This window comes from Vulpes vulpes, chromosome 10 (genome assembly GCF_048418805.1).
Source record: "Vulpes vulpes isolate BD-2025 chromosome 10, VulVul3, whole genome shotgun sequence".
Lineage (NCBI taxonomy): Eukaryota > Metazoa > Chordata > Mammalia > Carnivora > Canidae > Vulpes > Vulpes vulpes.
The window spans coordinates 98,637,781-98,664,132 of NC_132789.1; the positions used below are offsets into that span (position 1 = coordinate 98,637,781).

At 51.4% G+C, this 26,352-nt stretch overlaps 1 protein-coding gene across 2 annotated transcripts in view; it reads right to left on the reverse strand.

Annotated features, from left to right (window-relative positions):
- Window positions 1–25,769, reverse strand: part of TMEM192 (transmembrane protein 192) — a 37,523-nt gene extending 11,754 nt beyond the window's left edge. The window contains exons 1-4 of one of the 2 annotated variants that reach the window (XR_011995001.1): window positions 25,634–25,750; window positions 18,933–19,079; window positions 12,794–13,058; window positions 7,335–7,469 (exon numbers count right to left, since the gene is read on the reverse strand). Coding sequence is in view for 1 of the 2 variants with exons in the window: in XM_026008091.2 (XP_025863876.1) it covers window positions 7,335–7,469; window positions 12,794–13,058; window positions 18,933–19,079; window positions 25,634–25,660 (574 nt within the window). In the remaining variant the exon portion in view is untranslated. Of the gene's footprint in view, window positions 1–7,334; window positions 7,470–12,793; window positions 13,059–18,932; window positions 19,080–25,633 lie in introns of both variants that reach the window. The other variant, XM_026008091.2, reaches the window with a different exon arrangement.
- Between the last annotated feature and the right edge of the window lie 583 nt (window positions 25,770–26,352).

The window sequence follows — 26,352 nt, forward strand, 5'->3', positions numbered from 1 at the left end:
CTGTACTAAACACTGGGAATACGGACAGTATCATTATTGTTAATAATAATAACAGCTATGATTTTTTTTTTTTTTTTTTTTTTTTTGGTGAATTTAAAACACAGAAGGCACAGGTGAACTATTGTGCATAGTTTGCCTCATTCAGTTCTCAGAACTACCCCCTGAAGTGGATGCCCTTGTCGCTCCGGCTTTATAAAATACAATGAAGCCCAGGAAAGGAAAGGTAAGTAAGTAGCCACATTTCTTTCTCTTTTCTTTTCTTTTCTTTTCTTTTTCTTTTCTTTTCTTTTCTTTCTTTTCTCTTTTCTTTTCTTTCCTTTTCTTTCTTTTCTTTCTTTCTTTCTTTCTTTCTCTTTCTTTTCTTTCTTTTTCTTTCTTTCTTTCTTTCTTTCTTTCTTTCTTTCTTTCTTTCTTTCTTTCTTTCTTCTCTCTCTCTCTCTCTCTCTCTTTCTTTGTAAGATTTTATTTACTCATCCATGAGAGACACAGGCAGAGGGAGAAACAGGCTCCCTGCAAGGAGCCCAATATGGAACTCGACCCCGGACCCCAGGGTCATGCCCTGAGCCGAAGGCAGATGCAGCTGCTGCATCTGGGACACCCAGGCGTCCCAGTAGCCAAGATTCTAATCCAGGAATCAGGACTTTGAAGCCTCCAATGTTGACACTACGCTATAAAAAGAGCGACTAGTCCAGGATAAAATACAGATGATACGTCTACAATTCAAGACAGTATGAAAAGAACCAAAATCAAAGCTTGCACAAGGAGCTGCGATATCTTGGAAAGCAGCCCCTTAACTCAGCAGGAGTGGGAAGGGAGGGCAGGTCATGGAGGAGGAGGATGGTAGGGCTTGAGTCCAGCCTTGAGGGAAACGTGAGAACTAACTGCACAGACTAGGGAGGTAGAGAGGAAGGATGCTTTTAGTGTGAGAAGAGCCTGAGCAAATACTTAGGACCTCGAGAAGGTGTGTGTGTGTGTAGGGTGGAAAGGTAGGCAGGGAAGACCTGAGGGGCTGGTGCCAGGCCGAAGCACTGAGATTATGTCCCGAGAGTAAATGGGAGTCACTGAAAGGAGCTCACCACCCCTCACCACCAAGGGCAGAGATGAGTAGGGCCAGCTCATGGAGAGCCTTTTGTTTCAGATTTTTCCTCCCTAGACATTTAGAAAACTCTGAACGGGTAAGTTGTTCACGATCAGAGTTACCTATGAATCCAATTACACTGGGAAGAGAAGGAATGCAGACTAAGAAGATGAAGGGAGGCGAGTAGTGTGCCTACTGGACTCATCCCCGCGGGATGTGATGAGCGTGGCCGTGGCAGGGACAGAGGAGAGGAGATGGATGGGGAGGCAGGCCAACTGATGGGACATGTAGGGTGGAAGGAAGAGCCCGGGACGACAAAAAGGTCTCTGAGTTAGCAAGAGGTGGGGCTGGCACAGCTGGCTGAGACGGGGAGGATGGACAGGATGGTGGAACGTTTGGAAGAAGAGAAAGGTGTTCCAGTCACTTCTGTCTTGCTGTGGCCTGGAACACTTGGAAAGTATCACTTAGCAGGTGAACATAAAGCTTAGGGTGGCTCTGCTCACCTGGGGGCTGCCCACGAGGGTGCAGATGGTCATTTTTAGTAGCAAAATGAGAAAGGACGAGGGGACACAGGAACCCACCGGTAATAAAGAGGTGGGGAACCATCTGCTAAAAGGGAATGAAGGGGGATCTCTGGGTGGCTCTGCGGTTTAGTGCCTGCCTTTGGCCCAGGGTGCAATCCTGGAGTCCCGGGATCGAGTCCCACGTCGGGCTCCTGGCATGGAGCCTGCTTCTCCCTCCTCCTATTTCTCTGCCTCTATGTCTATCATAAATAAAAAAATCTTAAAAAATAAATAAATAAAAGGGAATGAAAATCAGTCTCCACAGTGGCAGGGCCCTAATGGGGCTTTTTCTCCAGGAAAGCGCCGTTAGGGCCCCGCGCCGGGAAGCTGACGACCCACAGAGGACCGCAGTGCGGCCATTCAGAGGCCACCGACCAGCTGGGCGGTTTGTGGGGATACATGATGCAATGGACCGAACCGCGCTCCCCCAAAGTGACACGTGCCAGCCCTCGCCCCCAGTGTGACTGACTGGGACCAGGGCCTTTAGTGAGGTAACTAGTGTCACAAGAAGCAACAAGGGTGGGGCCCTGCTGTGATGGGAGGGGCCAGGATGCGCTTGCACAGGCGAAGGTCCCGGGAGGATACAGCCAGAGGGATACAGCTCCGGAGGAGAGGCCTCGGGACCCTGGACGGTGCCCGACCGGCAGGTGCGCCCACAGACCGCGCGTCGGGATAGCCGTCCACGGCCCGGGCCCTGCCCCGCCTGGGTGAGGACTCTGGCACCTGCCGGGACGAGCCGTCTCCGGAGAGGAGGCTCCACGGGGACAGGAGGCCAGGGCTGCGGCGGCGGCTGCAGTGTCCACTGTCCATGCAGCACGAGTGAGCGAGCGTGTGCCACGCGGGGGCCGGGGGGCCGGGCCGATCCCTGCTGCACAGGTGTTCAAAGCTCCACATGCCGTTCTTCCCTTTTGCACACCAGCTTTCCGGGTGACACGTGCCCCGCATTCGTCCACGTAAAGCGCGAGTGCCGTGGTTCAGCGTAGGATCGGGTTGTGCAACCACCTCCAGCCACTTTCAGAGCATCTTCTTCACTCCAGGAAGCGAGCCGGCACCCACTGGCCGTCCTTCCCCATCTGCCCCCTGCGCCCCGGCTCCAGGCAACCCCCGTCTTACTTCCTGTCCCCACGCTGCCCGTTCTGGGGGTTTCATATCCAAGGCCTCGCACCACACAGTCCTCGTGAGGGCTGCTCGCCCGCAGCGCCCGTCTCCAAGGGCCATGCGTGTTGGGCACACAGCAGCACGTCACTCCGGGTACCTGCTCCTTTCGAGGACCGGATAACATTGTACCGTATGGACCCAGCACGTTGTGCTGATCTAGCCCTAATACCTCCTAACACTAGACCGTTTCCACTTTGGGCCATTATGGACACTTCTTTGAACAACTGTATGGTTTTGTGGAGATGCGGACATTTCCGGTGTCTTGGGTTTATCCGCAGGAATGCGATGGCTGAGTCACGTGATACGCACCTTGTGTGGCACGGCCAGGCTCACCTACGATTCTAATGTGCACGCTCAGCTGACTCCTAGGCTCAAGAAGTTTAAGAAGAGGTTAAAAGTGAGAAATTTGGGAGATTTGCGGAGGGTCCGTTAGGAAGGACTGGGAAGAAGCAGGCCGTACGATGCCGTATGATACCAAGAGACGTGGTGTGCACCCTGCCGAGATGCCCTTGCCTTCTGGGTACGGCAGGGACGTTGGAGACGAGGAGCTCCTCGTGGCTTCCCGTGGCCCAGACACAACACTTGAGGTGCTACGGCTCCGGGGTTAGGGGAGATGGACGGAGGCCTGGGGCTCCCTCCAACGGGTCAGGGAGGGCACGGAGGGAAGGCGGCTATGGGGCCCCGGGGGGCAGGCAGGAAACCGGGAAAGCCCGAGGCCCAGAGCAAGAGGGGTACGAGGCCCAGAGCAAGAGGGGTACGTTTCCAGGAGGTCAGTTGTGTCAGATGCCATCTGGGGAAGATGAAGGCCGAGAATCGACCGGCTCGTGGCGGCCGCCGGGGAATGGGAGCTTTCCTGTTCACATCCTAGCTGGCTCTCTCAAATGGCCTCTTCGCATCAGAATTCCTGAACAAAGGAAGGAGCCTGGAACACGCGTAAGCTTCTTGAAGTGGGGGACAGGGAAGACAGCTCTACGGTATTCAGGTGCAAGCCAGGGGACAGAGATCAGAGACGCATCACAGTCTGACAAAATAAAAAGGTCTCTGTGGCCTTTAAAATAGGTTGGATTGAACACATTCAGCGTTTTCTCGATCAAAAGTCAGGCAACATCACCAATTCAAACCACTCTTTCCATCGTAAGCCAAGGAAAGCAGGCATGCTGGGACGTCATGACACGGAAAAGGGCAGGTGCGCTGGTCACCGCTTCCATTCTAGCCCGAATCTCTCACAGCTTCAGAGCAGTTGTACCGGCTGCTGGAAGGCTGATAACTGGGTGGCGTTAATTAAATCATCTTTTATTTACTTTTTTTTTTTTTGAGATTTTACTTATCCATTTCAGAGGGTGGGGAGAGGGAGAGCGAGTTGGAGGAGGGGCAGAGGGAAAAGTGCTCCCCCCCATGAGCAGCGAGCCCGTGGGCTAGACCCAGGGTCCTGGGATCATGGCCTAGCCGTCGGCAGACACCCAACTGACTGAGCCACCCAGGCATCCCTTTGGCTTACTTTTAAATGAACAGAGCTAATCGAATTTAGTAGGTCAAAACTGTTTCAAGTTTTATTTTCCTAGTTTTCCCCTGTAGAGGTAGTAAAGCAAATTAGTGCCCAAGGAGAAGGGTCCATCTTGTTTTCTAGAGGTTAACTACTTAAAATGCAAATACGCTAGTCAAGGTCAGGTTATAATTAGTATATCAAAGAGTCATGTCCTGAAGAATCACTTTCAATGTTATCAAAACTCATTATCTTTTCAAATCATTTCAGTATGGAGAAACAAGAAGAGTCCATACATCGGGGCCCAAGCTTATATTTTCTACGACATTGAACAAAAGCAACGTTTGTCTCTAGAAGCTACTCCCTAAATCTCTCCTGTCAAAACCTGCAATACATTTAAAGGAACATTATAGAATTTAAAAAGTTAAGCCTACTCTTAAGGATGTGGAGGTAAAACAGTCATACTTCGATCTTCCAAAGAAATTCAATATTTGTGGCAACCCTAAATTTATTAATTATATTATAAACCCTTCCTATGTAAACCATCCATGTATTTTGAAAGTCGGAATTAGCAATTATCAGGTTTTCTTACAGTAGGGAAACATTCACTTAAGATTTAATGGTGTTTTTATTCAGATATAAATTTTAATATTAATGAAATATGTTACTAAGTCTTTGCGTATAGAATAAAGCAATTTTTAAAAAAAACTTTATTTCTTTGACACACACAGAGAGAGAGAACAAGCATAAGTAGGGGGAGCAGCAAACAGATGGAGAAGCAGGCTCTCCACTGAGCAGGGAGCACGATGGGGGTTTGATCTCAGACCCTGGGATCTTGCCCTGAGCCCAAGGCAGATTCTTAACTGACTGAGCCACCCAGGTGCCCCAATTTCCCCTTACTCACATGGTCTTTGGAATGTTCCTAAGTCCGGCTGCGTCATAGAGCATTCGATAGGTACTACAGAAAATACCTCACTACCAGAAGGCTTGCACCCTTTCTAATAAATAAAAGTAGGGGATCCCTGGGTGGCTCAGCGGTTTAGCGCCTGCCTTTGGCCCAGGGCGCTATCCTGGAATCTCGGGATTGAGTCCCATCTTGGGCTCCCGGCATGGAGCCTGCTTCTCCCTCTGCCTGTGTCTCTGCCTCTCTCTCTCTCTCCATGTCTATCATAAATAAAAGTAGTAGAGCTACCGTAAAATAACATGGTAAGTGAATGCTATATTCAGAGCTAAACTATCTCTTCATTTACAGCATTTGACCGAAGTGTTGTAGAATGGAACTGACCTCAATCAACAAAGTAATTTAAAATTCGTTTGTCACATGGTAGCAAGCTATTTCTTATATGCAGAAAAATTAACCTTTAAAACTAAAGTCTTGGGCAGCCCAGGTGGCTCAGCGGTTTAGCACCGCCTTCGGCCCAGGACGTGATCCTGGAGACCCAGGATCGAGGTCCACGTCGGGCTCCCTGCATGGAGCCTGCTTCTCCCTCTGCCTGTGTCTCTGCCTCTCTCTCTCTCTCTCTGTGTCTCTCATGAATAAATAAATAAAATCTTAAAAATAAATAAATCTTAAAAAAAAAACCCAAAGTCTCATTCTTTTCTAGGAAGTTTAGTGGGTGATATACATTTTTTTTTAAGTGAGGTGCAGAATGCAATCTTCTCCATAATTTGGCTCATTGTTAGGTAATAACTACAGAAAAGTTTATAAAGGTCAATCAATAATGTGACATTCACATTTATAAACTAGTTACCCCATTCATATTCTAAATGCTCTTCTATAGGCCTCAGGAGATGCACCAAAAAAAAAAAAAAAATCAGTAAAATGAAACATGAGTTGAGATCCACAGGACTTTGTCTTTCATAACTAGAGAAATGACTTTCTTTTTTTATTTTATTTTCTTTATTATTATTTTTTTAATGACTCTCTTTCAAAATGCATAGAGGAGATATTTTATTGTCACAAAATAACTGTTATGCAGCAGCAAAAAATAAGCTAGTATTTTGGACAGATTGACTATATGCCAATATTGCAGCAGGAATGAAATCTAGATTTTTCTAGATTGAATTCTTGAATTCTTTTGAATTCTTTGAATTCTTGAATTCTTTTCTGTCAAAAGTATCCCTCCATCTATTTTTCATGTTTATATATCTAAAGCTTACTTTATTTTTTTTTTTAAAGATTATTTATCTTAGAGAATGTGTGCAGGGGGAAGGGCAGAGGAAGAGAAAGAATCTTCAAGCCCACTCCCTGCTGAGCTGAGCATGGACCCCGATAGGGCTCATCCAGGACCCTGAGATCAGAACCTGAGCTGAAATGAAAAGCTGGCCACTTAACCAACTGAGCCACTCAGGCGCCCCGGTAAAGCTTACTAGAATCTTACCACTGGGGTGCCTGGGTGGCTCAGGTGATGACCCCAGGGCCCTGGGATAGGCCCACACCAGGCTCTGGGCTCAGCAGGGGGTCTGCTTCTCCCTCTGCCCCTCCCATTCTCTCTCTCAAATAAATAAATAAACCTTAAAAAAATTTTTATGGGGCAGCCCGGGTGGCTCAGCGGCTTAGCACTGCCTTCAGCCCAGGGAGTGATCCTGGAAACCCGGGATTGAGTCCCATGTCAGGCTCCCTGTATGGAGCCTGCTTCTCCCTCTGCCTGGGTCTCTGCCCCTCCAGCCCCCTCTGTGTCTCTCGTGAATTAAAAAAAAAAAAAAAAATCTTAAAAAAAAAAATTTATCACTGAGAGTTCTGAGACAGAGACAGAGAGAGACAAACAGACCGGCCCTCAGACAGCCCTAAATTTAGAAAATAAGTTCCTAAATGGTTTGTCTTAGAGCAAGTCTGGGCTAAATGCAGTTTGCATGCATCTTTATTTACTTAATCTGTATTTCGTCATTTCGAATTTAAGTGCCAGGCTTACATCTCAGTTGCCTTTGATAAACCAAACGTTTGTGGATCTTTTTTTTGTTGTGTTTATTTTTCGGATACAAGGTGTCACTTGACAAAAATTTGTTGACACAAATTCAGAAACAGGACTCACTGGTATTTTGTGATTCTCACCTGTGTAGATGAGCAGACAGGTCAGGGAACAGAGCAGTTCCAGGGCCAGGATGGCCAGGACGAGGTAAAGATACAGCCGGGCGGGCGCGGGGAAGGAGTGCTGCACGCTCAGCACCAGGAGGAGAGCCGTGCTGCCTGCGGACGAGAGAGAGGCGAGGTCAGCAGCGGCCGGCAGGTGCACCCCCCGCCCCTCCCCCCCCCCCACCCAGCGGAGCCCATGGCAGGTGCACGCCCCCACCCGCCCCCTGGCAGAACCCAGGCAGGTGCACGCCCCCCCCCCCCCCCCCCCGCGGAGCCCGCGGCAGGTGCATGCCCCCCCTACGTGAGCCCGCGGCAGGTGCACACTCCCCCACGTGAGCCTTCAGCAGGTGCACGCCCCCCCCCCACGTGAGCCCGCGGCAGGTGCACGCCCCCCCCACGTGAGCCCACGGCAAGTGCACGCTCCCCCCCCCCCCCCCCCGCAGAGCCCGCAGCAGGTGCACGCTCCCCCCCCATGAGCCCGTGGCAGGTGCATGCCCCCCCCACGTGAGCCCACGGCAAGTGCACGCTCCCCCACGTGAGCCTGCGGCAGGTGCACGCCCCCCCCCCCACGTGAGCCCGCGGCAGGTGCACGCTCCCCCCACCCCCCGCGGAGCCCGCGGCAGGTGCACGCCCCCCCCCCCACGTGAGCCCGCGGCAGGTGCATGCCCCCCCCCACGTGAGCCCGCGGCAGGTGCACGCCCCCCCCCCACGTGAGCCTGCGGCAGGTGCATGCCCCCCCCCACGTGAGCCCACGGCAAGTGCACGCTCCCCCACGTGAGCCTGCGGCAGGTGCACGCCCCCCACCACGTGAGCCCAAGGCAGGTGCACGCTCCCCCCACCCCCCGCGGAGCCCGCGGCAGGTGCACGCCCCCCCCCCCCACGTGAGCCCGCGGCAGGTGCACGCCCCCCCCCCACGTGAGCCCACGGCAGGTGCACACTCCCCCCCCCCCAGAGCCCGCAGCAGGTGCACGACCCCCCCACGTGCCGAGCCCCCCCCAGCGCAATCGGCCAAGGCCGCTCCTTGAGGACGAAGCCCACACGGCCCGCAGTTGACGACGCCCCACGAGACAATCACATAAGACGCCGGATTTTCTTAAAGAAATGATTATTGTTACTATTTTCTGCTTTATAAAATAATTGACGGCCTGGCGGGCAGGGCGCGGCGGGCGCTGGGGGGCAGGGACCGCGGCCCCGGCGCACGGACAGTGTCGGGTGCGGTGTCCCTGGGAACCCCGGTCCCCCCCTTGCCCCCCCCCCGGCACCCTGGGCCCGCCTGCGCCCAACCTCGGGTCCGCAGGGCGGCGTCACCGGGCGACACCGGGCGGCCTGGCTCGGGTCTGCCCCGCGGGCTCCCGCCCCCCCCCGCCCCCGCCCCCGAGGGCCCCGCGGCTTCCGAGGACCCCTGGCCTCCATCCCCGGACTTGGGGGCAGCGGCGCAGGAGGAAAGGAAGGGCCCGAGCGGGGCGGCTGGTGGGGCTGTGGCTGCGAGGGCCCGGGGAACTGCCTGGAGGAGGCGGGTCCACGACGGGCCAACAGTGAACTGGGTCACAGCTGCGAGGGCCCCGGGGGACTGCCTGCAGGAGGTGGGTCCACAACGGGCCAACAGTGAACTGGGTCACAGCTGCGAAGGCCCGGGGAACTGCCTGGAGGAGGCGGCGTCCACGACCGGCCAACAGTGAACTGGGTCACAGCTGCGAGGGCCCCGGGGGACTGCCTGGAGGAGGCGGGTCCACAACGGGCCAACAGTGAACTGGGTCACAGCTGCAAGGGCCCCGGGGGACTGCCTGGAGGAGGCGGGTCCACGACGGGCCAACAGTGAACTGGGTCACAGCTGCGAGGGCCCGGGGGACTGCCTGGGGGAGGCGGGTCCACAACGGGCCAACAGTGAACTGGGTCACAGCTGCGAGGGCCCGGGGGACTGCCTGGGGGAGGCGGGTCCACAACGGGCCAACAGTGAACTGGGTCACAGCTGCAAGGGCCCGGGGGACTGCCTGGAGGAGGCGGGTCCACGACAGGCCAACAGTGAACTGGGTCACAGCTGCGAGGGCCCGAGGGACTGCCTGGAGGAGGCGGGTCCACGACAGGCCAACAGTGAACTGGGTCACAGCTGCGAGGGCCCGGGGAACTGCCTGGAGGAGGCGGGTCCACGACGGGCCAACAGTGAACTGGGTCACAGCTGCGAGGGCCCCGGGGACTGCCTGGGGGAGGCGGCGTCCACGACGGGCCAACAGTGAACTGGGTCACAGCTGCGAGGGCCCGAGGGACTGCCTGGGGGAGGCGGCGTCCACGATGGGCCAACAGTGAACTGGGTCACAGCTGCGAGGGCCCGAGGGACTGCCTGGGGGAGGCGGCGTCCACGACGGTCCAACAGTGAACTGGGTCACAGCTGCAAGGGCCTGGGGGACTGCCTGGAGGAGGCAGGTCCATGACGGGCCAACAGTGAACTGGGTCACAGCTGCGAGGGCCCGGGGGACTGCCTGGAGGAGGCGGCGTCCACGAAGGGCCAACAGTGAACTGGGTCACAGCTGCGAGGGCCTGGGGGACTGCCTGGAACCGGGCCATGGCTGCAAGGGCCCGGGGGGCCGCCTGGAGGAGGCGGCGTCCACGACAGCCCCACGGCAGAACCGGGCCACAGCCAGCTGCTGGCGGCCACCACGGGTGTGGACACAGCGCGACCCCCCCACAGCGGGTGGGCATCAGGACGGGGCTGGTCACCCCGGGACACCGCCCCAGGCTGCAGCCATGACGGTGCCAGGTGCCCGGGCCCCGCGACTCTCAGATGCGAGGCCCAGACCCCGGGCAAGTGGAAGCTCAGGGCGCATGGCCCCAGGTCCCTGATTCCCCGGATCCTGGTCTGAGCGACATGAACGTGATGCCATCTGGGGCTGAAGCCAGGGTCCAGTTGCTCGGTGACACGAGGGGTCCCGGCAGCTAGACCTCGGGCGTCGGGGATCCCAGCTCCAGGGCGGCCCGACAACCAGCTTACACCCAGCTTCCCCGCTCACAAGGCATCACAAGGCATCGAGGCCTTTAAGGTAAAAAGGCGTTTCTGCTGTGCCCTTTGTGGGAGGAAAGGTTCCAGCGGCACCTGCTGGCCGCCGCCTAGTCGAGCTCCCGGGGCCGGGAAGGGGAGCCAGGCCCCAAGATGCTCCCTCCTCTGCTGCAGCCGGCCCGCGGCCCCCACTGACAGCGCCCGGCCTCGAGAGCCTGCCCCGAGCAGATGTATTAACAGCGCACAGAGGAAAAATAAACCTTAAATTCCGTAGAGCCGTTTTTCTCGGGGGCGGGGTGGGGAATTAATTTTGATTTCCAATCTGGTTTCAAAACGTCTAAGTGTTTATTCTGGACTCAAACCAAAAAAGAGGGTCTTTTAAAAAGGTAGAGATTTCTAGCACCACGGCAAAAATACCCGAAGAAGCTCAATGTAATTCCATCCAGCCTGTAAAATGTCTGCGACAACAGGGACACCTTGGGGGGCTCGGTCAGTTATATGTCTGCCTGCCGCGGGCTCAGCTCAGGATCCCGGGGTCCTGGGTCGCAGCCCTGCGTGCGGCCCCCTGCTCAGCAGGGGACTCTGCTTCTCCCCCTCCCCGCGCCCCTGCTCGAGCTCTTTCTCACTGTCTCTCAAATGAATAAATAAAATCTTCAAAAGTAAACATTAAGGAAACGTTTGCAAAGATAAACAAAAGAGGCACAAATGCAGCTAAGTCCTGTATGGACTTTCTGATCTCGCCTTCATAAAGTTTTTCAAGTTTTCCATTTTGCATAATGCACCTTATTTTCTAACAGGCTCTGTCACTGCAAGAAAAATACTGCACCTCATGAAAGTGAAGCAAAGCCGTCCTCTTACCCTACAAGTACCAAAGAGCAGCAGCTCTGCAGCTTCTCGAGATGAAGCAGGCTGCTCCCGTGGAAAGGGCACGGAGTCTGCGTTAGACACGGAGATCCGCGTGATGTGGGGACCAAAACGGAAGAAAAATGATTAAATTTCCTTACTACTTACAGCCCATTGACAAGTCCTTGACACAGGCAGAGTGACCTCCCTCTAGGGACGCAGCTGCCTCGATGTTAACACTTTGCTGGCGGCGATGGGTAGTCTTAGCCCGACGCCCAGGGGCCTGTAAGCGACTTTAACAGGAAGGTTCCTTAGGAGACTCCCTTAGGCTCCGGCCTCCAAGACAGATGCTAGCAACCGTCCCCCAAGCACGTGGCCTGCCGATATGCATCTGAGGGTCTCATGACTGAGTTTTTACTAAACAGCAATAAATGACCTTTCTTCCTTTAAAAAAAAAATTACTTATTTATTCATGAGAGACCCAGAGAGAGAGGCAGAGACACAGGCAGAGGGAGAAGCAGGCTCCATGCAGGGAGCCCGATGCGGGACTCGATCCCAGGATCCCGGGGTCACGCCCTGAGCTGAAGGCAGAGGCTCAACCGCTGAGCCAGCCAGGAGTCCAATAAATGACCTTTCCTAACAATAGCCAGCCCCCTCAGGATCCTGGGAACCCCACTTTCAAGATTCCTCAGAGACTTCCGCTCTCCCTAACCCCTCCAACGCAAACGTACATAATGCCCATGGGTCCTGTCCCCCGCTGCTTTAATAAAACCACCTTTTTGCACCAAAGATGTCTCAAGAATTCTTTCTCAGCCATCCACTTTGAACCCTAATGTCTTTCCTACATCACACGGACCCCGTGTTCATAATGATGGGGGGCAGGTGGCAGACAATGCTACCCCAAAATATGCTTTTTCTGCAAAAGGATTATTTTAAGCTGATTATTTTAAGCAGGTGAAGCTCTGAAAGCCGAGTAGAAGTGAAAAGATCTCTTTTGTAAGAGACACTGACAGGGGAAAACTACATTTTGTAAGCATGTCCCCCTCTCTGTACCGGGGAGAGAAGGAGGACTTTAAATTTCTAGAAACTATTACCGACTGAGAATGCAGTAAATCTGCACAACAATCTTACCCTTGTGGACAGCGCTTTTCCTGGCAACCTCGCAAAACTCCTCCAACCTCCCCACCCGAGGTGGTGTTTAAGGTGGTGACTTGGCCCATTTTGGAGAGTTGCTTAGTCTTCTTGGTTCTCTCCCACGCACACAGGAGGTGCGCAGGCTAGTAAACTCCTGGTCGTTTTCCTCTTGTGATACTGTCTTTTATTACAGTGTCTTTTATTATCAGCCAAAAATCTACCTAGAAGGATAGAGGGACATTCTTTTCCCTCCCCTCCCCTATGATCACAAGCACAGATGTCAATGGAAAATTAAGACTAAATATATTTATTAAAAAAGCTTCAAGACATTAAGGTGATCCGAATTTTAGTGGCCACAACACACATCATTCTCACAAAACTGAGAGCGTATATTTGATTATAAAGTCAACCGTCACGTTTGCTTTCTGCTGGAATTTCTGCCGCGCAAGCAAGCCACAGACAGACTCACCGGTGGAGTGGATCAGCAGCGCGAGTCCTTTCAGGTGCCTGGTCGACAGGTAGATCATGGTGTAGCCCCGGTTTCTCACTTTGTTGTGGTGATACTGGATGTAGCGCTCAAGAAGGAAATGCAGAATCCACAAGATAACCTTCCCAAGGATTATGACTGTCTGAACTTTCAGTGGGTTGGTATAGTTTCCTGGGCACTTGTCCTCAATTGGATTAGGGTAAGAACAAAGTATACCTGTTAAAAATGCTAAAATGACAAATACAACCTGTGGAAAGGAAAGCAGTCGGATTAAAATTCAGTAATTGGAATTAAGAAATGATTATCACCATCCCAGCACATACTCCTATCTATGACTTTTGCTATCCTATTTTTATAAATGAATTTTATTTATTTTTTAAAAAAAGATTTTATTTATTCATGAGAGACTCAGAGAGAGAGAGAGAGAGAGAGGCAGAGACACAGGCAGAGGGAGAAGCAGGCTCCATGCAGGGAACCTGATGTGGGACTCGATCCCAGGTCTCCAGGATTACGCCCTGGGCCAAAGGCAGCGCTAAACCGCTGAGCCACCCGGGCTGCCCTATAAATGAATTTTAAAACAACTTCTTCTTAAAACCAATTTACAAACGTTTTAAACAAAATTTGGAGAAAAATTTGCAGAAATTTTGGAAACAAATCATAAATAAGAAAAGCTTCCCCTGGGCAGCCCCAGTGGCGCAGCGGTTTAGCGCCACCTTCAGCCCAGGGCATGATCCTAGAGACCTGGGATCGAGTACTGCATCGGGTTCCCTGCATGGAGCCTGCTTCTCCCTCTGCCTGTGTCTCTGCCTCTCTCTCTCTGTTTCTCATGAATAAATAAAATCTTTAAAAAAAGAAAAGCTACCCCCAAACCCATCAAACAGTTCATGTTGCACAATTTCTTTCCCACTTCTCTTTTATTGAAAAGAGTAAAAACAGTTAATTTAGTGCGTCAAAGGTAATTAAAATCAGGGTTTAAAAAGCTTTACTTCTAGTTTCGGTTTTAAGAGAACAAAAATAGCTATCCAATTAGTCTGACAAAAATCTGAGATCGGTGTCAAAATAGAGGCAAATGGACTTTCTCATATATTGCTGACTGGTCTGGGAATAGATGTGGAAAAAGAATTTGGAAGCAGCTTGACACAATACTCCTGTCCTAAGGACTCGACCCATCAGAAGTAAAACCATCAGGACAGAAGGTTCTATGGCTACAAATATTTACTGCAATATTCTCTGTATTTGCAAAAACCTTCAAAGTGCCCAAGGATGCATGTTCATCCACAGCAGGATGCTTCATAAATTAAGATACATCTACTCCTATAGCAGAATGTTTTTCAGCTATGAAAGAATTGACTAGTTTCCCTGTATTAATTTGGATGGATGTCTGTATGTTGAGATTAAAAAAAAAAAGCTGTCGAGTAGTAGTTCAAGGTGTGGTGCACAGACCAGCACAATCGGCATCACAGGGGACTCGTCAAAAATGCAAATTCTCAGATCCCACCCCAACCAGCAGAATCAAAATCTCTGGGAGCATCCACCAAACAATCTAGTTTAACAAGCCTGCCAGGGAATCTGTCACATGCTCAGGTTTGGGAAACCCCACTGCAGAGTAATAAATACTGTATTATCCACCTGGGGATGGGTGGAAGAAATGGGAGAAATCCTTACATATGTGCTAATCTGTGTGTATTTTAAGTAGTCTCCATGCCCAGCGCAGAGCCCCATCAACACGAGGCTGAACACAGGACCCTGAGATCAAGACCTGAGCTGCGATCAAGAGTTGGTCACTTAACCAACGGAGCCACCCAGGCAGCCCGTCTTTTGGTATATATTTGTATGATTTTAAAAAAAAAAGCAGTAAGATACATTCATTCATTAACTCAGGGAGAAAGGCTACAGTAGCGAAAAGGGAAGATAGGATTTTATCTTTGTTTGCTTTGGTAATGTTTCACTTGTTACAGTAAGGAAGTTTTTTGGGGCAGTTTCCATAATTTGGCAGTTACAGATAACGCTTCTATAAATATTGGGGTGCTTGTATCCCTTTGAATTAGTGTTTTGGTATTCTTTGGGTAAATCCCCAGCAGTGCAACTGCTGGGTCATAGGGCAGCTCTATTTTTAACTTCTTGAGGAACCTCCAGTTTTCTGGAGCAGCTGCACCAGTTCCCATTCCCACTAACGTTGTAAGAGGGTTCCCTTTCTCCGCATCCTCTCCAACACCTGCTGTTTTCTTGTGTTGATTTTAGCCAATCTGACAGGTGTGAGGTGGTATCTCATTGTGGTTTTGATCTGCATATCCCTGACGGATCAGTGATGTTGAGCATCTTTTCACCTGCCTGTTGGCCGGCCGTGTGTGTGTCTTCTTGGGAGAAATATCTGTTTGTGTCCTCTGCCCATTTCTTGATTGGATTATTTGTTTTTTGGGTGTTTGAGATGTACAAGTTCTTTATATATTTTGTATACTAACCCTTAATTGGGTATGTCACATTTACAAACATCTTCTTCCATCCCATAGGTTGTCTTTTAGTTTCCTTTGCTGTGCAGAAGGTTTTTTTTTTTTAAGATTTTATTTATTTATTCATGAGAGACACAGAGAGAGAGGCAGAAACACAGGCAGAGGGAAAAGCAGGCTCCCTGCAGGGAGCCCGATGTGGGACTCGAACCCAAGATCCTGGATCACACCCTGAGCTGAAGGCAGATGCTCAACCACTGAGCCACCCAGGCGTCCCCAGAAGCTTTTTATTTTGATGTAGTCTCAATATATGTATGTTTTTGCTTTTATGTTTCTGGCCTCAGGAGACATATCTAGAAAAGTGTTGCTATGGTCGATGTCAGAGAAATGGTCTGTGCTCTTTTCTAGGAGGTCTATTGTTTCTGGGCTCACATTTAGGTCTTTAATCCATTTTGAGTCTATTTTTGTGTATGGTGTAAGAAAGTGGTCCAGTTTCATTCTTTTGCGCAGAGCTGACCAGTTTTCCCAACATCATGTGTTGAAGAGACTGTCTTTTCCCCATTGGATATTCTTTCCTGTTTTGTCAAAGATTAATTGATCATATAATTCACTTCTTGGCTCTCTATTCCATTCCACTGATCTATGTGTCTATTTTTGTGCCAGTACCATACTGTTTTGGTCACTACAGCTTTGTAATAGAACTTGAAGTCTGGAGTTGTGATGCCTCCAACTTTGTTTTTCCTTTTCAAGGCTGCTCTGGCTCTTTGGGGGTCTTTTGTGGCTCCATACAAATTTTAGGATTGTTTGTTCTAGCTCTGTGAAAAATGCTGTTGGTGTTCTGATAGGGATTGCATCAAATATGTAGATTGTTTGGGGTAGTACAGACATTTTAACAATATTTGTTCTTCCAATCCATGAGCATGGAATGTCTCTCCATTTCTCTAAGTCATTTTCAATTTCTCATCAGTGTTTTATAGTTTTCAGAGTATAAGTTTTTCATCCCTTTGGTTAGGTTTATTTCTGGGTATCTTATGGTTTGTGGTGCAATTGTAAAGGGGATAGATTCCTTGATTTCTCTTTCTGCTGCTCCACTATTGGTGTATAGAAATGCAACAGATTTCTGCACACTGATTTTGTATCCTGTGACGACTGAATTCATTTATCACTTTTAGCAGTTTTCTGGTGGAGTCTTTCAGGTTTTCTATATATAGTATCATGTCGTGTGCAAATAATAAAAGTTTGACTTCTTCCTTGCCAATCTGGATGCCTCTTCTTTCTTTTTGTTGTCTGACAGCTGAGGCTAAGACTTCATTAGTATTAGCTAGTATTACATTAAATAGAAGTGGTGAGAGTGGACATCCCTGTCTTGTTTTTGACTGTAAAGAAGCTTAGTTTTTTTCCCCATTTAGGATGTTAGCTGTGGGTTTTTCATAGATGGACTCTACTATATTGAGGTATGTTCCTTCTAAACTGATTTTGTTGAGGATTTTTATCATGAATGGATGTTGTACTTTGTCCAATGTTTTTTTCTGTATCTATTGAAATGATTATGTGGTTCTCATCCTTTTAAAAAAATTAATGTGATGTATCATGATTTGCAAATATTGGACCATCCTTGCAACCCAGGAATAAATCCCTCAATTGTGGTGAATTATATAATGTATCGTTGGATTTGGTTTGCTAGTATTTTTTTGAGGATTTTTGCATCTACGTTCATCAGAGGTATTGGCCTGTAGCTCTCTTTTTTGGTGGTGTCTTTATCTGCTTTTGGTGTCTGGGTAATGCTGGTATTTTTCTTGTTTTTTTTTTTTTAACACAAGATTTTCTTAGTCCTAAAATTAGGGAAATTAATCCCATAGTATCATAGACAGTTTAATATAAAAAGGTTTTTCAAAGTGATATGTGTGTATGTTTGTGTGTGTGTATGTTCGGGGAATATATATACAAAGAGCGTGTTGCACAAGTTAAAGAGTATGTTATAAAAAAAAGGAAGAAGAAAAACAGGCCACAATCCAGGGACCAGGAGGCCACATCTGCACGTGGTGGCACCAGGAAGGAAGTGCTTCAGTTGCTAATCTGGGGATCAGGAAGCCATAGCAGAAGCACACCACACTTAATAGATCTGCACAGGGAAGAAGGATGCACCTCTCTCCTCGGGGTATTCAGCTCTGAGTACAAGTCTACACAGTGTGCGTCACTGGACCAGCATCTGAACAAGTCAATGAACCACATTCATTCTCCTCATAAACACTTGGGATTGCTAAGAATTTGCCCTCTTGATTTTTCACATTGTAGCAAAGAACACATCCTCTAGTGCTTCAGATCTCAACAACCAAAATGGAGATAATTAACAGACTAGATGCAGAGCCATCAATAAGCCTACAAGACCATTTGCACATACAGGGTTTTTTGTTTGTTTTACTCTCTAGGGGTTTCTTTTTGTGTCTATGTGATTACCTACTAGTTACGTACTAGTTGCAATACATGTGTTTTTAAAAATCCCCAGATATTTGGGGCACCAGGGTGGCTTACTCGGGCATCCGACTCTTGATTTCAGCTCAGGTCATGGTCTCAGGGTTGTGGGGTCAAGCCCCGTTTTGGGCTACATGCTGAGCATGGAGTCTGCTTAGGAGTCTCTCTTTCCCTCTCTCGCTGCCTGCCTCCCCACCATTCATGCTCTCTTCCCAAGGAAAAAAACAAAAACAAAAACCTCAGACATTTGTAATTTTATCATTGCTTAAAATATGGGGCAACACTACTTATTGTTCTGCTGCAACCTGATATCCCTGCTTAACATTATTTCCTAAGTGTAGATAAATTGATAAATTTCTGTGTCAACATAGATTTATCTACATCTTTTTTTAATAACTGAAAAAGTAATATATGCATATGGTTAAAAAAAAAACCTTCAAATAGTACAAAATGAAAATACTAAAATATATCAGGTGCCTTCTACAAGGCTCTCAGTCCTCCACCTCAGTAGCAACTAGTGTTAAAAGGATCTTGCGGGGGATCCCTGGGTGACTCAGCGGTTTCGCGCCTGCCTTTGGCCCAGGGCGCGATCCTGGAGTCCCAGGATGGAGTCCTGCGTCGGGCTCCTGGCATGGAGCCTGCTTCTCCCTCTCCTCTGCCTGTGTCTCTGCCTCTCTCTCTCTCTATGTCTATCATAAATAAATAAAAATAAGTTAAAAAAAAAAAAAGGATCTTGCGAATGGTTCTAGAAATTTTCTGTTTATATATGGAATATACGTGCACACCAGCCCTCTCAATTATCTTTTAAAACGTGCAAATAGGAACGCTCTGTGCACACTGCCGTAAATCTGTGTTTGTAGACACTCAACAATGTAAGTGTGAAGGCTAGTCTAATTAACATATACACGTCCACCCTGTTTCTTTTTCAAATGTTGCAGAGCGCTCCTTCATAAGGATGGGTCATACAAAGTGTCCTCTGAATGGTGATAGTTGCAATATCTTGATATTACAGACAACATGATTAAAATATTCTTACACATATGGAAATATATCTATAAATTCTTTGAAGTAGAAAGATAAGTAAAAAAGGATGCACACTTTAAATGTTGCAGATGTAGCCAAGCTGCCCTCTGAAGAGCGTATATACATATATATTTAAGAACATCACCTCTGTATGGATTACTTCATCCCAGTCAACTTACATGTATTAATAAGAGAAGATTTGCTATGATGACCGTAGGAAGAGGATGGAATCTGGGTCTAAAATGAGCATGTAATGAAAGATGTGGGAGATGGTGGGTGTCCAGAAGGGGGTCATCTTCAATACTCTGGGTGAGATCCAAGGAACCCTGAGGTACAGAAAAACAGAAGCAAAATATAATCACCACTTTCTAGATTATGTTTCCAAGACAAATCTACTAAACTATAAAGCTTTAAAAACCATTACACAAGTTAGAGGCAAGAAAAATATGCTCCCTATTTAAAGCCCAATTTAAAAATATCATAAACTTGTAGATAACTACTAAATGTAAATTGGTAAAAACAAGTATTCCAATGGGTAGAGGAAATCTTACTTCAATATCTTCAAATGAGCTAATACGTCACGAGATCAAACAAACCATTTTTCTTTAAGTCCTGAAAACTTAGATGTTGATTTATCCAACAGTACTTACATTATTGATGAAACAATTACCTGTGGTTGCAATTCTTAAACTACATCTTTATGTTCCACAAAATTTTGAAAAGTTGGTGGAGGCTTTATTGGACTTTCAGTTATGATAGAAATATTTTATTTATTTTAGTTTTAGAAAAGATTTTATTTGGTTATTTAATGGAGAAAGAGAGAGAGAAAGAGAGTCACATGAGCGGGCGGAGTGGCAGGCAGAGGGGTTGGGAGAAGCAGGTTCCTCCTGGAGGAGGGAGCCCAACATGGGGCTAATCCCAGGATCTTGGGATCATGACCTGAGCCGAAGGCAGACGCCTCACGGACTGAGCCACCCAGGCGCCCTAGAGAAATACCTTAGAGAAGGAAACAGATCGCCCTCCTAGATCCTTGGGAGCCTTCAGTTTATAGATAGCAGATTCTCAATGAAAACAACTAGCTGCAAAGTCACGGAGGTAGCTGATGGGTTGAGCTGCAACCCAAAAATTCAGTTTGTCTCATTTAAAGGTAATGTCCAGGCAAGAATAGTACTAACAGGTCTCTGGTGCATATAACAATCTCTTAATCTCAGAGCCTTGCTGAAAACTATTATATATAAGGTACCATAAGATAAAAAAAATAATATAAAACCGAATCCTTGTCCAAAAGATTACATTTTCATTGGGGAGGCTACGGATAAAGGCATACAGGATGAAATAATGTACGTGAGCTAATTGGACTGAAATAAGGTGGAAATAGAGATTTCATCGGAAGAAGGGAAGCCTGAGAAGAGCATGTGCAAACAGAGGATACGGCTCCTTGGAAAGGGTAGAATGAGACACACGTTCTGTGGTTGGCTTCTGGACACCACAGTTCAAAGATGAAAATAATCATCTGGAGCCTGGGGCACCTGGGTGGCCCAGTCCGTTAAGCGGCTGCCTTGGGCTCAGGTCATGACCCCGGGGTCCTGAGATCGAGTCCCGCATCGGGCTCCCTGCTCAGGGGAGAGTCTGCTCCTCCCTCTGCCTCTGCCCCTCCTCTGGCTCATGCGCTTGCTCTCACTCTCTCTCTCTCAAATAAATAAAATCTTAAAAAAAATAATCCGGATCCTAACTCAGGGCTGAGGCGGGCGTCTCCATGTCCAAACTCAGGCATCTAACGCTGCAATTTATTTTTCATTCCGTGGCTACACAGCTTCCTGCTTGGTCTGCCCCACCTGCGGCACGATTCGGATTATTTGTGCTCTTTTCAAGAGGCCTCCGCCTCCAGCTCCTGCTCAGCCAGCAGGCGCCCTGCGTGCACCGGGCTCCCTCGGCTGACATCTGGGCCTCCTCCCCGCGCCCCGGGCCACCTCACAGCGCCCTGGGTGGCGGGGAGCTCCTGGGTGGCCGCACTCGGGTCCTCCCGCACTCGCGCTCACTCCCCCCACGCTGTCCCGGCCGGCTGCCTGCCCACCTGCCGCCCCGGCCGACGCCACCAGACCCACAGCCCCGGCCTGTCCTCGTCACCCCCCAACGGCGAGGGGGGCTGGCACCCAGGGAGCATCTGAGGAGAGACTGTTTCAAACCCATCTGCGCCACGTTCCTGACCCAGTTAGGAACCCAGTTAGGGTCGCGGTGGGAGGGTTCTGCAGGAGGGGTTCTGGGGAGCCTGGGGGTACCAGGGCCCGGGCAGGAAGTGCATGCTTAAGGCACGCTCCCAAGGGCTCTAACTGCTCCCAGGGCTCTAACCGCCAGGCCCTACCGCTTCTCCTCTCCTCGCGCTGAGCCCGGTCCCTTCACCTCTCTCTGCGGGTCTCCCCCCTCGGAAAACAGAGCTCTAAGGGCACCTGCACCCCCACTTTGGCAGGGAGAGGACAGGAGACGGTGTGCCCGGCGATAAGGCCTCTGCGGGCTGCACAGCCCCCGTCCCATGGCCCCCGCCCAGGCCAGGCCCGCATCCCCCTGGCCTTGCCCCCCCCCCCCCCAGCCTCCAGACCCGAGCCAGCTCTAGCTGCATTCACGTCTCCTAAAACCAACATTCACGTCTCTCTCCCCCAAACCGGAGTCCCTCCCGGTCACCCTCAGACCCGAGGGGGACTGCCAGTCTGGCTCTCACAGCCCTTCCCAGCTCCTGCCGGGACCCCCTCCCACCCCCACCCCCCATCTCCCCCCCTGGGTTCCCAGGCCCCCCAGGCCCCCGAGGGCCGGGCCTGCCTTCCTTGGCCCCCGTCAGTCCGTCTTAGCAAAACCCCCGCTTCTCCCCGCGTCCCCGCGCTTCCTACTGCCCGTTTCGCCCAGCAGGTGCCTTTCCCGTCCCCAGGGTGCACTGGGCCTCCTCGGATCTGCCGCACGGGTTTTGCCCTTCTGAACAGGTGGAAGGGTCCTAAGAGCGTGTTAACGCTCCTGCTTGCTGCTTCTAGCACGTTCTTTCCCAATCAGTTTCAACGGACCTCCAGGTCAGACTTCCCTGCCTTTTGCAACGCTTGACGACTTTTTCCAACTGGACTGGAACAGAGTCGACGCTGGGGATCCTGGCAGGCTCAGCGGTCAGGCGCTGCCTGCGGCCCAGGGCGCCAGGGGCACGCGGGGCTCCCCGACTGGTCTGGGGGCGCCGCTTTGTGTCCCTCTCAGTGGTCGAGCTTTCCCTCCCCTGGAGCGCAGCTCAGTGACTGGGAAACACGTTCTCGGTCTTGCTTTTACGATTTGTGATGAGGCGAGGCCTTTGCCAGGGCTCCGCCCGCGAGGGAGCCCCGCGTGAGCCCCCGATGCCCCGAGTGCTCGGGCTTTCGGTCTGACCGAGGCCTCGCCCGACGCCGGCCCTGGGTGGGCACCAAGCGCCACTCTCCCCAGTCATCCCGGGCGGCTCCTTTCCAGGCCACAGGGGCATCCTCACGGGCACGTACCAAGCAGGCCTCTGCGGGCCCCCTGGGGGGGACTCTACGCATTTCAGTTCCCCCCTGTGCACCTCTCTCCTACCACCACGTGAACTCTGGCTGCCTCAGTGTCCCCAGACTGTCGGCCCCATCTCCACAGCTCAGAGAGCCAGCCAACCCCTGCCGGGCCTGCACTCTCCCACGGTGGCCAGCTGGGGCCCTCCTCCCGGACAGCACTGTCCCTCACTGCCTGACGCTCACCATCTCGAAAAGTGTTGTTTCACATACCACATAGTTTTTTTGGTCATTTCAGGCAGAAGGATGAATCCAATCCCCGCTACCGTGTGGCGCCTAGGAACAGAAGTCCCTGCTGCACGCCTGCACACGCTCACACACTTACACCACCAACTACAAGGCATTAAAGTTGTTGGAAGAGTGCGCTTCACCAGGGCAGAGGCTCTGTACTGCACATTCTCCGTACCTTTAGCACCCACCACGGTAGGTGCTCAATACGTGTGTGCGGCCAACGAGAGGCTGCCCAACTTCTCCTCGAACCCTTGGGGCCTGAGAACTTACACACAGCTAGCCTGGAGACTAACGGTTAGACTAGCGTCCACGTATCTCCCACTGCCCTCCCTTTCACGCACCTCCTCCCCTAGCATAAATGAGCTTTCTGGAGCACCCCACAAATATCGTCTCTTATTTTTTCAGAATCCAGCTCATCTTTCAAGACTTCTCCATAAAACCTGTCCTGCTGGGGCGCCTCAGTGACTCAGCTGGTTAAGCGTCTGACTCTTGGTTTCCACTCAGGTCATGATCTCAAGGTCGAGATCAAGCCCCACGCTGGGCTCCGTGTGAGTGCTGGGCCTGCTTAAGATTCTCCTCTCCCTCAAAACCAAAACCAAAACCAACCTGTCCTGCCAATTGTTTCCTTTCCACTATAAAACTGTTATAAAATGTACTGCTCATAATAATAATTTGGAGTGTTTCTTACGCTGTCTTGTATTACGTCCTTTTTAACGTATGTAGCTTTTGTCTCACCGGCCTACACCGAGGAGGTTGGAGACTATGATATAGTTTCTTCTCTATGTCACTTATTAGATGTTCAGTAAACACCCTGTATTTGGTGGCTATACCCAACACTCTGTGGATTCTACAGGAAATGTTGTAACCTGACCAAAAACACCTCATCACTCTCAGACGGCAACCCACCATCTCCATGTGGAAGGTAAAGCGAAGACAATTCCTGAAACCAAATAATGTCTTCACTTACACTATTAATAACTACATCTTGAGCTGTACAAAATATCTGTTTTGCCCACGTGGATCTCTTTCCTCTTCTTTTGTGACCATAACTCGATTTCCTCGGGGGATCCACTGTCTACCTCTGCATTAAGTCTCAGTGGGAACATCCTTCAGTACTATTCACCCTCCTCGGCCCAGGTGGAGCTTCTGGCTCCTGGTGGAACCTAAGAGCGCTGGGCCATCCGTTGTTTCTGTGAGCAACGTATCAAAGGGAGAGCACGGTGGGGCAGGTTCATTCCATGGCAGATTCTGAAGGAGTCTTAGATCCCACAGCCACCCCTGTTTGGAGTCAGCACTGTTCATTCCCCCCTGGATCATTTCAAAGAAATTCCTTTCTTCTTTAAAGTGGCCAGAGTTGGTTTCACAGCTTGCAAACAAACAATGAACCTTAACTGAAAAGCCTTTGCCTCTGTTAACTCTTTTAAGGGTCTAGGCCTACCGCACACACCATAGTTTTAGCTTTTTACTGAATGGTAGGAATCATATCCACAAAGTTCCCAAAACAGGCAACCTGCTCGGATCTGAAGTGATTTAGGTGTGTAACCGTTTGGTGAAACAGATTTCTAGGATTGTACTCATCCTACAGCTAAAAGCTACAGATCCAAGGACCTGGGGTAACTTAGCATCAACCAAGAACCATCTACTGCACACATTTTTCTAAGGGTCTCTCATTTTCCTCAGATTTTCTCCCATACATTGTCAGCTTATGAATCCCACCCTTAAAAATTCAGAAACAATGATTTTTTTTCTTTAAATATAGATGAATGTCAAATGTACTTTCGTGTTTCACAGTTAGTTTTCCATCTTCTCAACTGAAAAGAAAAATTCAGTTTTAGTTTTATCATTAAAAATTGTTTGGGGCAGCCCGGGGGGGTGGCTCAGCGGTTTAGTGCCGCCTGCAGCCCAGGGCGTGATCCTGGAGACCCGGGATGGAGTCCCACGTCGTCGGGCTCCCTGGGTGGAGCCTGCTTCTCCCTCTGCCTGTGTTTCTGTGCCTCTCTCTCTCTCTGTGTCTCATGAAAGGATAAATAGAATCTTTTAAAAACAAAAATAAAAAAATAAAATATTGTTTTGATTCCTAGTTAAGAGACTTTTTTAAAAAGATTTATCTATTTAAGAGAGAGAGCACGTGCCCCTGCAGGGGGAGAGTAGGAGCAGGGGCAAAGGAAGGCTCCCCGCTGAGCAGGGAGCCCCATGGGGGTCTTGACCCCCAAGACCCTGGGATCATGACCTGAGCTAAGGCAGGAGCCAAACCCACGGGGCCACCCAGGCGCCCCTGGTTAAGATACTTGAACTGTGGTCGCTATTTACATGAGGGTCTAAGCTCTTATAGGGCTGCAGCTGTTAGGTGTCCTGCTGACACCCCTAAATCAGTGACAGGATCACAGTAATATTCCTATTAATGTATTAACCCGAATCAGTGCCTTAAGGTAATGTCAACTTTGCGTTTCTCAAGGGCAACAGTTTTATTACCTTACCTGTCAATGAGGCAACCAGTTAATGCCGGGTACAATGCCATGTTTCGTCTAAAAATGTCTTAATATACTTGGGCCAAGATTTCGCTCCGTACTATGCAGACTGTACACCGGGCCTCGGTTTTGTCAGCGCCCCGGCTGGACCCACCAGGTGGGGCGACTTAACACTGCACTCACGCCTGTCGCGCTGGCGTTCAAGTCACCGCCCTGTGGCCTCCAGCGCGGGTTTCTGGGCGGGGGGGGGGGAGGCGCAGGCCGGGACGCGCGCCGGAGGCCCCGCAGGACCCCCCCACCCCGCAGCGCCCCGGAGGGCGGAGGGCGGAGGGCCGGGCCCGCAGCGTGGGGCTCCCAGTTCCGGGCCGAAGGCGCGCGGCCCCGCGCTGGGCGCCCCGGGGACCCACGTCCGCGCACCCCCGCCCCGGGCACCACCGGCCTCCGCCCGGGAGCTGCGCGCCCCGTGCACCACCGGCCTCCCGGGCGACCCGTCGCAGGACCCCGCGCCCCGGGCCCGCCCTGCGTGGGAAGCGCCGCCTCCAAGCGCGGCTTCGCCCGCAGTCCCCGCCCCGCGCACCCAGCCGGGGAAGAAAGGGGGCCCGGGCCAGCCTCCCTCCACTTCCGCGCACTCACGTCCTCCATCCTGCCCCGCGCAGCCATTCCCGAAGCCCGCGGCCCAAGCCGGGCCCGGCCTGGCCTCTCCACCTGCGTGCGCGCCCTCCGCGGGGCACAGCGCCACCTCCCGGGCCTCCGCGCCTCGCTGCGGACACGCCCCGCCTGCTCCGGCCCGGGCCCCGCCCCCAGCCCCGCCCCGCCCTGCTCCCCAGCCCCGCCCCTTGCCCCCTCGCCCCGCCTCCAGCCCCGCCCCCAGCCCCGCCCCTTGCCCCTTGCCCCTCGCCCCGCTTCCAGCCCCGCCCCCAATCCAGTCCCGAGCCCCCCAGCCCCGCCCCCAGTCCAGTCCCGAGCCCCCCTCCAGCCCCGCCCCGAGCCCCCCGCCCCCACCCCGCCTCCAGCCCCGCCCCCAGCCCCGCCCCCAGTCCATTCCCGAGCCCCCAGCCCCGCCCCCAGTCCAGTCCCGAGCCCTCCCAGCCCCCAGTCCAGCCCCGAGCCCCAGCCCCACCCCCTCCCCGCCAGCCCCGCCCCTCCCCGCCAGCCCCGCCCCTCTCCCCGCCCCGAGCCCCGCCCCCAGCCCCCGATTGGCCGAGATGCAGGGGGCGTGTCCCGCCTTGAAACCCCCGCGGGGGCCGCGGCCGGGCCGACCTCAGGCTCCCGGGGCTCCCGCAGTCCCCGCCCCGCTCCCGGCCGAGGCTCGCGCGGGAAGGGTCGCGCCCCGAATCCGAGAGGTTAGCTCT